This window comes from Anser anser (assembly GCF_964211835.1).
Source record: "Anser anser genome assembly, chromosome: 7".
Taxonomy (NCBI): Eukaryota; Metazoa; Chordata; class Aves; order Anseriformes; family Anatidae; genus Anser; species Anser anser.
The window spans coordinates 5,098,043-5,112,750 of NC_139727.1; the positions used below are offsets into that span (position 1 = coordinate 5,098,043).

Genomic DNA, 14,708 nt, shown 5'->3' on the forward strand with positions numbered 1-14,708 from the left:
TTTGTGGGCCACTCCGTATCTTTCAGGATGCTGCTATCCTCCCTCTTACCATGGAGACAATATCTGTAGAAGTAGATAATTAGGCTTACCCAGTGGTTGAATGAAGTATAGTTAATGCTTCTAAAGTAATCTGTGATTGCTTAATGGAAGTGCTGTGTTAAAGCAGTGGCTTACCAGCATTTGGCCTTGTGAATGTACTCAGAGGTGGTATAGAAATGCGTGCCAAGGTGAAAGTCCTCTGCAGATATTCCATAACAATGACTTTCCTGGCCATGGAATGTTTGGTCCCCTTTGCTTCCGTATGCAAAATGTGCAGCATTCAGTACTCAAGGGACACCAAGTCTCCACAGGTCTTTCTTGCCTTGGGCTATGAAGCTGTGGAGAATCGTGTATGAAAGCTTGTGACAAAAAGCAGCGCAATATATCTTATTGCCTTGTAACGTCTTAGTCTGCAAGAGCTTAGGGCCTACCACACTTTGAGACTTGCATAGGAAACAGTGATGTAGTTAAAAGTAAAAGGTTGTGATTTCTGAATATACTCAAAATAGGTGTAGAAAAAATATAACTTCCTGTAAATTTAACAAGTATTGCAGGCTCCATTTGACTACAGTCATTGGGAGTTACTGGCCCAAACACCTTGCAAAAATTCACTTCATGAGGTAGCTCAGGTCCTCCTACAATTGGACTTGAAGTACAATGCTGAAATAACCCAGTCAGGTTTTAGTACGGCCTGTAACCCTTTTGCCCCAAACTGTGATTGTGTCATATTTCTTTGCTGGGGTGGTATTAATCTTGTTAATCTGGCTATATTCCACTTGTTAAACCTGCCTATTTTAAATTCACTGTCAAGTTTAATTTTTGCAGGATGTTTTACATCTTGTGCCCTGAGTTGCTTATTGTGCAGCACTTATAAAAATATTTTACCTTTCAACCCAAAGGGTCTTGGCCTTGGCCTTTTGTATCAGCAGTGGCTGATAGCAGACAAATATTTAATAATCGGTTTGTTGACCACTTCAAAGTCCTCCAGGATGAAAGACATCATGTAAAGTCAGCCAAACCTGCTTTATTTATAGTATATATTATATAATGTTATCGTGTGTAGTATATAATGAATTATATTTAACTCATTTAAAGAGACTGACCATCAAAATTCTGATAAAGTCATAAGGAAAAATGTCTTATAGAATACAGCTTTAATTCTAGATTTATCTTTAATTGCCTGGTAGCTCCTGAGGAGCTGCACATAACTGGTTCCACAGGAACAAGCAGTGACAGTTTATGGTACTGCTTTGGGTTATTTGGCACGAGCTGTGGCACAAGTCCTGATGCTGGCACAGGTTTGCTCAATAACAGAAACAATCACTGTTTGTTGACTTCACTGTGTACTGGGTAAGTCCCTAAATGAAAATTCTCTCTCTCCCACACACTTCCACCTCAAGAAGATGCTATGAAACCTTATTCTGAGGTGCTGTTCATATTTGTTGAATTGATGTTGGTAGCATACAGAAAATTCCATTGATAGTACTTGATAAATTTCTAGTTTCAATGACTGCAGTCTTTCACTCTTTATATTTAACCTCCATATTATAGATCAGCTGTTGCATTAGCAAATCTCTTTGCATTTTTATTCATCTTGGCTGAAAGTTCATCTTTTACTTACTATATGTACACACTGCTATCTATACATTTTTTCCCACCATTCTTTTTTTTTAATACATAGAATGCATTTAGAAATACACATGGAAGGATAATATGTAACATATATCCCCATGGGCATTAAAAGGATGTCTTAAATCTGCACTTAGAAGAATGTCTAAAATCAAGTGATGGTGTTGAGACAAAAAAGTCCGTAATTTATTTTTTTTTAATTTCCAAGTATAGTCACAAGGTTTAACTGGAAAAGAGAAAGCAGGTTTCCCACTCTCACCACCAAGTCAGAAGTTCATGGAAGTAGATAGGATTTTCACAGGAGATTGAAGGTAGTGAAGGACCACTGGGCTTTTCTGTTCAGCTTTTTCACAGCTAAAAGATTCCTACTTTTAGCTGTAATCAATGGGCAATTAGTCAAAGGATCTTTAGTTCCTTCTGCTTCTCTCCTTTAGGAATTATTATAATTTTCAGTTATTTCAACATGCTTTCAACTTGCTGGTGGTGTAAAGAATGTGTTTTGACAAAAAAAATTGAACACTAGGCACATTCACTGCAGGTGACTGTGTGTTCCCTTCATGCTCCAGAGTGAAACAACCATCTGTACGTCTGAGAAATAAACAATGAAGTCTGGTGTCATTCAGGATGTTCAGACATTTTGTCAGAAATTTCAACTGAAAATCAGCTTATAATACAAACAGCAAATATTGGAGTACTTTATTATTATTATTTGAAAATTGCCATTCTAGTTAAAAATAAATTGAGAAAATGGAGAAAAAAAATCATGGTTCAATTTTAAGGCTACTCAGAATCATGATTCTGCCTTGTGGTCTACATGTTAAATGCTGCACCATTTAGAAAATTGTTTTTTCTTAATGATTTTAAAATAATACAAATTCATAAAGATAAATTTGGTCTCAATCCATTTTAGTCTGTTTTGAAGGTTCTTCTTTAATGGGCAGTCATTTTGCTTTCTTCTATGCTAATCTTACATCTATTTTAAGGCAACTAAATTTAACAATGCTGACTAAATAAAACAGTTGGTCAGCATATGTTAACAAGCACTACATTCCTCAGCCCTTCAGCCTCAAATAGCACTTATGTATTGCCCATGTGGAGCTTAGGCCACTCATCACACACGTGCTTCAATTCCACCTTGCAGCTGCTCAAAATACTTTGTGATTCCTGGGCAGAGGGAGTACAGCTCAAAGCGTTCCTGAGCGACTGGGTCTGACCACCTCCAGGCACCGGCCCCCCCGTTGGTGGCTACACACAGATTTAGGCATTGGAGAGCCTGCTGCTGCAGAGCCAGCAGGGGTGGCTTTGCTGGAGTGTGCTCTTCACTTGATGTTCCCAAACAGGTGGCTGTCTCTAAATGTGGCACGCGCCCGGACGCCTCCCAAGATGAGCTCAGTGTTGCATCCCCAATGGAATGGGAACAGCCACAGGAAAACAAAACCAAAAACAAATAAACCGAAAAACACCTCCCCCCAGAAGCAATAGTGCTGTGCTTGCCAGCACGGAGCTCTCCCCATGAAAGAAATGTCAATGAATGCAGCCAAGACGCAGTCCCCAGTGCCTCATGCTACCCAGTTCTAATAATAAGCTACTGGGAAACAGGGGACAGCTCATCTTAAGGGCGAGTTCAAAATAAAGACCAGGAGAGCAGTTGTCCTGGGCCTCACCACAGTCCATCGAGTTTGACTGTGGCCATAAGCAGATGCTGATGGAAAATGAGACCAGGCAAGTATGAGATATACTGCTTTCTAATACTGTCCCAGCTTCCAGCTGGCTGCAGCTCAGGAGCTTCCAGGTCTGGTCACAATTTCTGTGTATTTCGTAATCCTGAGGGGATTTCTGTTCCCTAAATGTTCCCAGTTACTCCTTGAATTTTTGTAGGTTTCTACACCCTGCAGCATCCTGGGGCAAGGCGTCACACAGCGCACATAACCCCCTTCCTCCAGTTCCTAGCTTGGCTTCTGCTGACTTTGTCTCTTACCTTCAGCTATTCTACTTGAGAATAAGGGAAGTTTCCACTGGCATTCTGCATGCCTTCCTTCAGGGGATGCTGTGATTTTGTTACTGCTTTAAGCTGATTTAGGTCCCTTTCACCATGCCCTCTGCTCACAGCCACCCACCCACAGCCTCCATTGAGCTGGCACTAAGCCTCATGACCCACTTGGTAAAGTGGATCAGAAATTGAATCTAGCTGAAAATTGCTTTCAAAAGCCAAAAAATTGTTTTTCAGGAACATGCCTCTGAGCCTGGGCAGGAAGTTCTGTGTGCCTGTTTGCTTCAGGGGAGATGGAGGGTAAGCAGCTCCTCGTCAGGCTTGGTCCCCAGCATTGACAGTTCCTTCAGGATCTTGGGAAGGTACAGGGGCACCTCTGGGTGAGCCTGGATGCTTTGGTTCAGCAGGCACCCAGCTTATCTTCAGCTACTGAAGCATCTTCCCAAGTGGGATCCTTCCTCAATGAGGAGTTAACATTCAATACCTTTAGTCTCCTGCATCGTGCAGCCCCTGTGTCACGTGCATATTCTTGTGCCACTGGTGAGGCAGTGTTTTGCTTTTATTTTGGCTCCTCAGCCTAACTTGCCAAACCAATATTCAAAATACAAGTTTTTTTGGTGATAGAGGAAAACAGGGAAGTACTAATGTTATGCCACATCATGACCTGAGCTATGGATAATGTAAAGGACTGGTGAGGTCTTTTTTCCTCCTAGCAAGTCAAAGCAGTGTTTTCTGTTTCAAGAAGTTACAGGACTAATTTTACTGCTTTTACATATGTTGATGGGAATCTTTTTCCCTGCGCAGAGCTGGAGCCAAAGGTGCACAGAATATAAAGAAGGGAGCAATATTGCAGGCAGGAAATTTAGGCAACACAACCGCTGCAGATTAAAAACACTTCTGTGATTTGCCAGTGCCCTTGAAAAGAGCTTCGAACTAATTTTTTCTATCCACTGGGGTAAGTAAGTCTTGCTGTGCAAAATCACTACCGTGTCACTGGTGGCATGGATGCCATACTGGCTCAACTTCAGTCTACAATTCTGTACCCCTTGTGAAACAAAACTCTCAAAGGAGAAGCAGTATCTAAGAGAGCAGGTACTAATTTACAACAGGAGCAGCTTTCACAGCTGTGGCTTTGTGGGACAGATGTTCAGGGGCATGCAAAGCATTATCCTGATGGGAGGTTCCATCAATCTTGCTCACATGTGTCTAATTTTGCCCAGGCTAAAGCCGTTAAGATGCTTTATTTCACTCACATGAATTTCAGACTTTTCAGTGCCATGTCTTCAAAAGGCTTCAAGACTGAAATCTACTGTAATGTGAATGAAGTATAAATTACAATGAAATGTTAACTCGTGTAAATCCTTATTAACGCTAATGGAGAACTTCAAAGCAAACCCAGCTCCTCCTCCGCTGCACTGCTGCTTTGTGAGGTATAAAGATTGTGCTAGCACTGTTGGGTTTTAAATGTGATTTTCTATTTGATCTTTTTACATCACAAAATTTTCTCTTTGTTGCCAGTGGAGGTCTTTGGCAAGATTTAGGAAAATCTGAACAGACAGTCAAACAGACCTCTAAAAGGATCTTAAATATGCTTATTTTGCAAAGCATTTGTGTACACTGAAATAGGGATTTCTACATTCCCATAAGCACTAGGCTGAATCAGCATCTGTGTCTCAGCCTCTCCAAGAATTAAAGGTGATAGAGGTCAGGGAAGGAAGAACTTCAACCCACAAGTCGTCACCATTTACGTTTTGTAATAACTTTGCAAGCCTTCTCCAGGAGAGAGGAAATGATCAGGCCTGGTGCTTCAAGCAAGCAGAAATGTATTTACTCAATCTGGCAGGGAAAGTTTATAAGGTCATCTAATCAATAAATCAACGTAGTAGCAAAGGGCAAAAATAGATTTGAGTATTGCTTCATGGTTCACCATAAGGTAATTTTTAGGGAGAATAGTAGCATGAATTTCAAATTCTGTTTCTGTATTAAAAATCATGTTGGTTTAAGTAACTGATTAACTGGTCATAGGAAAAGTGACAACCTCAAAACAACCTAAAACTAATTTGTATCAATTAAGCCAAGCTATTTATTTAAACTAACTCAGTTCCCTGCTGAATTTAGAAAATAGCAATACAAGATGGGCTTAAATCAAATTAAGGGCATGCAGGCAGGCAGGGAGTCTGTCAGTCTGTTTTTTTAGGCTTATTTTAAGTTGAAACTTTGAAATCTGGAACATAGACAAGACACCATATTCAGGTGTCAGCACCCTTACGCGGAGATGGATGGAAAGCATTACTTGGATTTCCTGGACCTTTGATACTTTCTTTCTCTGGACTAATCCTTTGTGAAGGAAGAGGCCAGAGAGGGTGGATAATATTTTGGCTTAAACCTGAGAAGTTGGAAGGAACAGGATAAAGGCAGGAGGACAGGCAGAGGGGGAAGATGTCCTTGCTCAGGTTCAAGTTGCTGGTGTGCGGGAGCAGTTGCCAGGCGTGGAGCTCAGCAATTTCCTTGCAGACTGAGAGGTGAAGAGCAGAGAGATGGTGCAAAATAAGCACTTTACATACTTAAAGCCAAAATGACTCCTTATACACGTCTTTTATGGATTTAACATCCACAGGCCCTTAGCGCAATCTGCATTTCTTGTGGGTGAGAGCTTGGAAACACATAGTGGGGAACAGGCAAACACATGCCAGTAGCTCCTCAGTAATGACAAATGCCTGGGCTCCTACCTGATGTTAAACCAAGGATGATTCAAAGCCACTTACACAGAACTAATGAGTTTATGCTTACAAAATACCTTGAAAATCTGTCTTCTTTCTTAATGTCCTCAATATACTATAATATACAGTATCTTGTTGAAAACATATTTACACAAGAAAAGGCTTGTGGGTTTGCTGACCCTGAGACTTCATAGAGAGCTGCGCGGAGGAAGTTTATTCTGCTGGTGTGGGTGTTCAGGCTGCCACAGCTTTCTGTGGCAGTGCAACACTGAAGAGACTGGAGGAAGAGGAAGGTGTCTGCAGCAGTGCTTGGGCTTCTGACCAATTGCCCTCATTACATCACCAGGCCTGCACCACGACGAGCTTTTCATACGAAAACTGCAACCAAACTGAAGGTCATTTTACACACCTTAGTAAAGGGGTCTCAAACATACTGTACCACTAGATGCAGTTATTGAACTTGCCTTTGGTATTAGCACAAATAGGGAACAACCACAGTCCATCCTAACTGCTCCAGGGGAGTCATCTGGTAGCACCACGCTGGGCACAGCAGCTCTGCAGCATGTGGTGCTTATAGGGCTGATGTTTGGCAGTGCTTGTCTACAAGAAACTGAGCTACTACAGAATTAATCCATTGGCAGTTCTGTTGATTTTTTTTAATTTGATGCATAACTCTTTATCTTTTCAGTATGCACTGATCATGGGAAGTATTATAGGCACATGGATTATGAAGGCTGAAAAACTGAATGCAAATGGGTTTGCCCTTTCAGAAGTCCTTCTTTTGCTGTAGCTGAACATCCAAATTTCGCAGGTGTTTCAGAAAGCCACGGTTGGGTGAAATCCATCGATGTTCCTTCACTGTTTTGATGGCTTCAATCAATGGGAGGTGGTGATTTATCATGAGATATGCTAGGACAAGGGAAGCTGACCTGCTTACTCCAACTGCACAATGTACCAAAATTTTAGCTGGTCAAAAAAGGAAAAAAAAAAAGGCAAATTATAACCATAAAAGTGAAGCAGCACAGTGGATGAAGTTTAATTTAAAGGGAAGGCAAACCCCTCCTGCCTTTTCCAGTGTGGTCAGAGCAACACAGCAAACAATTTATTTTTTACCCTTCCAATAGATGGCATGAACTACTAACAGTGAAGTCTAATTTGTAATTGTTCTAGCGACTTGAATGAGCAGTGCCATGAGGTCACAACCTGATTTCAGAAACACTGGTAAATCAAAGAGAACCCTGTTGAAGCAGTGATGTTGTTCTGTTGTGAACAAGAGGAAAACCAGACCCATTGCTTTCAGAGGGGCTTAATAAGGTGAAGAAGAATGCTACAATATGGCCTGAAAGGATGGCACTAACACATTAGCCACCAAGAAAAATGACTGGCCTAGTACCATTGCGTAATAAGGCAATTTGCTGTGGCTGTATTTCTTTTTTGAAGGCAGAGCATGTGAGACAGACTGAGGTAGATCCATTAATGCCAGTTTACTCATACTAAGGAATAATCTTTTATGTAATAGATACTAATTAGTATTTTATAGCACCAGTGCCAAGATGCTCAATCTCTTGTGCAACGTGCCATAAATCTCCTTGGGTAAAGGTGCATCTCCTGCTAAGGCGCATGCTCTGCAGGCCCTGTTCACATAGGAAGTTCACCTGCAGTGTATGGGCCTCTTCACAGGCCTTGTGGCTGGAGAAATCAGGACTTTTATCTCTTTATTCATGTGTTCTTACAAATACAGTTGCTATGAGAGGGTCTCAAAAGACTAGACCAGATAAAACTGTGTCCATATCAAATGTGTGTTTTTTCTTTTCCTTGTTTGAATAAGCCTTTCCTTCCAGATATTTTTCCCTCTACTCCTTCTCCTCTCTGCCTCAGTGTTTCTCCTTCACTGTCCATCCTTTTTCTCACATCAACTTTTTGCAGTCTTCCTTGATCTTTTGGGACCAACCTAGAGCTACACATGTGCTCTGCACACCCTCCCCTCACCACCCACCAGGCAGGTGACCAGCAGTCTGCGCACTGACTCATCTACCACTGAGCTTGTGGACCTGACCAGTTACAAGAGGCTGCCAACACATCTGAAATGCGAACAGTGATAATTTCATACCTCCCGGCGTATTCAAGGCTTTGTGGATAAATTCTGCCGCAGAGTAAAAGAACTGGCTTATATCAAAGCTGGGGAGGTCGTGGGCTGGTACACCATAGTAATCAATGGTAGCTCCGTAATAGTCCTGGCCTCCCTGGCTGTACACTGTGCCGTGGGCAGCGTTTAAAACATGGGTAACACCCATCTTCCACAGAATAAATCTGTTGTGAGCTGTTACTCTGAGGAAAAGACCAACACAAACAAATCAAGATGGGTACAGAGATATTCAGAGGGCAGGAACAGTCCTGTGATTGCATCTCCCAAGCCATGTGCTGGCACATAAGCCAGCGCATTGTTCCTGAGGGTTAACAAAGAAGCAAATACCCAATTAGTCATAATTTTATCTCAGAAACTTTGCTGTCTGCAGTTTAAATGACATCAGTCAGCAAAACCAAGAGCTACCTAATGCCTGACCGATGAGGGATAATAACAGGCTGAAAAGACAGAGCGTACAGCATGGCATTAGAGCAAAGTCAGTCTGTGCAACTTTACTTACAGGTCTCCCAAGAAGAGATTAGGCCATACTTCATCGACGTGGTTACAGGAGCGCTGCCCGGTATTGAGGAGCTGCTCCAGTTCTTTGAGGGAGGGGACGTCTCCTGTGCATGGCTCGAGGCCCAGGGGGCCCAGCGCCTCTGCCCCGGACATGTGCGAGCCCCGCTCCCAGCAGCCAGAGGCACCGTGCTGGGCGCTGGGGAGCTGCCAGCACCCGTAGCAGTCACGGGGTGCCGGGAGATGGGCTGGGGCAGGTGCTGGGCTACAGCTCCTGACACTACGCCCACGCTGCGGCATACCCCGAGCCTCCTCCCCAGGGCTGGCTGCTGGCTGAGGGGTTGGCCTGGTAGGCACCGGTGGTGGAAACAGACGCACAAACCTAATCATGCCTTGCTGGTTCCAGTCTGCTCCCTGCCGTTCATCCCCAGACCCAGTGCTTGAGCCCACAGGACACCCACCGTCTACCCAGACATAGCTGGGATGGCCCTCAGGGATGTCCTCAGTGCTGCAGCGGCAGCCAGCCAGGTCTGACCGTGCATCACAAAGCCATAAAAGTCCTGATAAAGGAAAAAGGCAAACCTGTCTGGGGCAAGATGCACGGCAGCTATCTCACAGTAACTCAGTGGCATTTAAAAGTGTAGCTGCGAAAGGGCTAGGAATGCACCAACATGTTCTACCAATGTGGTCACTGGGAAGCTAAACACCAAGTAGGTTAAGATATCTTGCCTATCACCAATAATCTAGAGAAATGCTATTTCTTGAAGATACTGGTTTTTCACCAAATGAAAGAATCTGAGCTCGTTTGTTATGTTTAATCTTTTCTATTGCAGTTGCTGCTTTCATCAGTGCATTAATACAACACACCTGTCACACATTGTACCATATGTTCCTGTGTTGAAAACAGAGCCAAGAACATGAGTGTAATGGTTGTCAGGTGAAACTTGTAAGCCTCTGCATTAGTTTATATGGCAAGGTCTGGAATTCATAGGTTGGAGGTTTAGCATGTTGAACTGTCATATTAGTGGATCCTTGCAGGTAATGCTAGTGCTTGTGCTCTTGGTCTGCAGGCTGCGTGATTCCTGGCAGGGGACTGCAAAACTGTAATGAAGCTTCTGGGAAAAATGCATGAAATGCTGGTGTTCTTCCTTTGTAAGCCTGGCAGCTGATATGAGATCCTCTACTAAATGAGTCCAGAAGGCAAGGTGATCCCAGAAGAGAGGTTTGGTGCTGACACCCCCCCTTCCCATCGAAAAAGGGTGGTGAACACAAGTGAAACCTTGGTAAGGGCTGACACACCTTTATTCTACATGCATTGCTGTACTATGACGGAGGGGTCATTTTATTTTATTGAAAGATGTATCACAGAGAGCAATTTGAAATTGAGTATTAATATCTGGACTATTTAACTGTGCTTAAGAGGACTCTGGATGATAGCTGGCCTGATTTAGCAGAGGAGAGGACTGCAAAAGTGGTTAAAGTTATACTTCAGGCACATGTTCTTAACACGTTATTTTGTTCTGGCTTGCTCTTGTTTTTTTCTTTCTGCAAAACAGCTTTTTAAACTGACTGATTTGTGTTCATGAAGCAAGAAATTTACTGACCCAGCAGGTGAAAATTGTTTAGTTCAGTCTTCTCAGGTTTCTGGGTGGAGACTCAAGTTGGGGTTTCACTAGCAATTTTGCTAATGTAAACCCAGCCCTTTTGTTGCCAATCAAGTTATGTCAGAAAGGTAACACCTGTGTTTTATTCTGGCCCTTTTCAGCACTAAAACTTTTATTGGCCTCTACCTCAAATGTACTGGCTAAGAACTCAGTGATACAAAAGCTGATGAGCAAAAAAATGTGACCTCCAGAAAAATGATATCTAAACACAGTGCGCCTGCAACATTGATATGGCATAAGGCCAGCTGCTTCAAAACCGTGTGACTCTATCAAAACTCTGGCCTTCCACTCCTAGCACCCTCTAAACCTTTAATAGCTCTGTGAACTTGACTTTGGTACAGCTGTGTTATGGACTCTTTCTTGCCAAGAACTGTCACTGAAAGAGGCAGGAGGCAGAGATTTGCTTTTCGGACAAGCTCCCTTACTAACACATAGGATGTAACCCTGCTAAAGAGGCAAACATTTCTTCCTGTTCCCTTTGCACTCTTGCCTGCTGTTCTGCCCTTGGCACTGGGCTTGGGTGGTCTCGGAATATTCTTCTCTTCCCATGTAGTCACACAGAATTTGGCCATCAGGTCTGCGGGCTGGCACAGGACTATCAAGCTCTGTTTTACTGGGATGTGTGTTAGCATTAAACTCCCAGGAGGCTGGGGATCCTTCTCAGCAGAAGTACCAACACTCCTAAGAAAAACTAAAGGCTTCTGGTAAAGTTCTTGTGGTAGCATTCAGGAAAAGGCCACGATTCTCTTTGTGAAGAATTGTTGTAGTTTAGTTCATATAAAGGCAGCCTCAACGCAAATGATTACAAACAAACAAAAACACTATGGAAAACATGAACTTAGTTTTGTCCTAAAATTTGGCAGCAGATTCCTTCCAGGTGTAATCTCTTGTCCAGGTGAGTTTGGCTCACTACAGCTTTGCCTCTTTCATGGTCCTTTTCAAGTGACTCAGAAAAGGTGTGAAAAGCAACAAACCTGGCCACTCTGAACAGAGAAGAAACTAGAAACTAGCTTTCTCTGCATCAGGGGCTTTCTGAGGTACCAAGGATTCCTGCATTCTGCTGACTGTTGGGACAGGGAGCAACCCTAAGCCAGACACCTGTGCAATTATGCGTGATCTTACAAATAGCTGCTATTTCAGCTGGAATTAATGCATGATTATCTACACCTAACAGAAGGCATCCTTTTAATTGTTTGACTATGCCTTTGTGATTATTTTGTAGGTAGTACGTGGTGCAGTAATCCAAATCAAACATTCCCTGGCTAATAATGTAATAGGTGGCACCAGTGTAAACAGCCACGGAGTGCTTTACTAGTGTGCAGCGTGGCACTACCAGGAATATGTGCACTGGTCAAAAATAGGGCATGCATAGAGTCTCTCCTATTGAAAATGCTGCTATCAGTCCCACCTGATGCCACATCTGTGACACCTCTCTCTCTCTCTCCAGTGAAAACTGGGACCAAGTCCTTCACGTATTCTGAAGGAAGAAGGCTTTTTATAGTGGAAATACTACAACACGGAAGTTCAGCTAGTGTAAACAAATATGACTATCTAGATACATTCATCTCCACCATCAAGAAATTTACTCATTTCACTCGTCACCCTGTTTTCAGGATTTGTTTTTTGGGATGGTTAACTATTGAAGAAGAATGGAACTGATTGAATCCTGGTACATTTAGTTCAACGTTAAGTGAGACAGGATTTTCTGGTGTTCTACAACATGAATCTGCTCATAACCTATGGAACAATTCCATCTGCTTAGCACATGGCATTCAGTCTGTTGTTTTTTTGCTCTGACAAGTTCATCTTCTTGATGAAGATCAATTATGCTTGATGAATTTGATTAGTTCTTAGCCGTTCAGTCCCTTTTTCTTCCTTTATGGGAGTAAGAAAGTTAAAGTTAAAAATAGATGCTTGAAAGTTCACACATGACTGATCTGAGTATGCTTCAACACAAGTATGGAGATGATAAGGCAAACAAAGAAGAGATCACCAAAAAGAAAAAAGCATGATGTAGATCAATTAGCACCTCTAGCTAAAGACTCACCCCCCCCCTCCCCCCCATGCTGCATTCTTTGCTTGAAGAGAATTTTTATAGGCAATTTGTTCTCTATTCGCCCAGGGCTTTTCTTTCCTGAATAGTCTTTAGATTTATTGGAGAGAGATTGATCATTTCAAATTATTGAATACGAACACCAGTATTTAATGACAAAGACTGTTTCAAAGAAAACCAACACCCCATTACATTCACACATCTCATTTTCCTTTGCTATATATATAATATATTGTAAATGGACCTTTTGTAATTGGGAAACTTCAATAAAATTTTCCTTTCTTGTTGTTATTAAATGTCAGCCTGAACATTGAATCAATATAACTGTGTAAATTGAATAAATTGTTTTTAACCTAAAGATGCACACAGTATAATTACATAGTTTAAAGAGTGCTTTGTTTTTTTCTTGGCAATCTGCAGGGATTTTAAAAATATCAGTAGCGTATCATTTGTCATAAATTCTCAGACTGACATGTCAGCATTGGCTCTGCCTGTCAAACTTAGATCGATGCATTCATGTCACGTAGCATGAAGTGACATAACTCACAGTGATGGAATGAGGCTTATCAGAAATTTCTGTTATATAAAGCACAAATTATTTAGATAATTCACCCTTTTATACCGCATCAGATGTTAGCGAGGAAAAGTAGTTTTCAGCTTTGAAGCACAGTGACTAAACAGCTATTAGATGTGCATTTTCATTTAAGAGTTACAAGTTTTAAATTGTGCTCTTTATCACTTTTCTGTGTAAGCTAATTTGGTCATTTTGAAAATATTTGTTAGGTGATGAAACTAGATGCCAGAAAAATGCCATTAGCAGTGATGACTTCAGATGGAAACTGTAAACAGTGAAGGGGAATGGGATAAGAAGCCTTTGGCTTGCACTTTTTGCTTCCTTTATGCAATCCAATGAGCTTGTGGATTCTAGTGAATACTTACATTTTTAAAAAGGAGGAGAAAAAAAAAGCCAGAGTACTCTGAATAAAGCAGCACTTTCCTGTCACCTCCCATAAAAAAGGATGACTGCTAGCAATTTTGAATACACTCTGAACGGGGACTTGGAGTAAGCAAAATTGCTTCGACTTTCAACCTGCTTTATTAACGGCTTATCTTCAGGTCTGTTGGATTATTTTTTTTTTGTCTGTTTGTTTTTCAGATTCATGCTTATGTGATCTACAGGTCACTGGTGGATTTGGACTCATCAGTTTTTCATCTAATTTGTGTGGAGGGAAAGAAAAGGAACATCGAGAGGACAGATACAGCATCTCCTTCTTACAATGATTGCAGAGGCTACCAGATCTTGGCAAAGAAGGAGGAATGTTCCCTCAAACTTCAGCACTCATTTGGGAAGAAACACATTGTTTCATGTAAAAAATAAAAGCTAGGTGGAACAGACAGCTCGAAGAAGCATCTTTGAACCAGTATCAGGGCAACATAATAATGAGCAGAAGTTCTTACAGCTGGTGTCTATTCTGCCTACCCAGTGCTTCATCTATTTAAAATGGATATGTTCCATTACAGCTGAGACTGTACAATCTTGGGCAGCTGCATTAGACTGCTCAGTGACTTGACAACTTGATGTAGCTGTGAAGCATTTTGAAATGCAAAATTTCCTTGTTTCACTGTGAATGCACAGGCATAGGGATTGCAAAAGATCCCCTTTTTCCTCTCAAAAGAGTATGAAGCCAAATTCTCTGAAAAGGCTAGGCTTATTAACGTAATGAAGTTACTGGCACCTGAGCTTTTTTACTTCAAAGGAAGCAACAATTTAGGAGACTTGTATTGGACCTCATAGAAATTACATCATCGATACAGAAATTTCTGTATGTTCTTCAGGCTGCTGCTGCAAAGGCCTGACTGCTAACACAGCCAGCTGATAGACAAAATAAATTTATTTCTGGAGTCATTTAGTTCTAATTTGTCTGTCCCCTTCTATCCCTTCCATTTGTATTATTTATAGGTTGTGGAGCAC

The 14,708-nt window shown here is 41.8% G+C and overlaps 1 protein-coding gene across 1 annotated transcript in view; it reads right to left on the minus strand.

The window, feature by feature from the left end:
* Nucleotides 1-10,297, minus strand: part of LOC310902318 (uncharacterized protein) — a 28,557-nt gene extending 18,260 nt beyond the window's left edge. Inside the window, exons 1-3 of the mRNA XM_083843674.1 lie at nucleotides 9,024-10,297; nucleotides 8,489-8,706; nucleotides 7,148-7,344 (exon numbers count right to left, since the gene is read on the minus strand). Of these exons, the coding sequence (XP_083699800.1) occupies nucleotides 7,148-7,344; nucleotides 8,489-8,706; nucleotides 9,024-9,409 (801 nt within the window). The 5' untranslated portion in view covers nucleotides 9,410-10,297. The remainder of the gene's footprint in view (nucleotides 1-7,147; nucleotides 7,345-8,488; nucleotides 8,707-9,023) is intronic.
* Nucleotides 10,298-14,708: the final 4,411 nt, after the last annotated feature.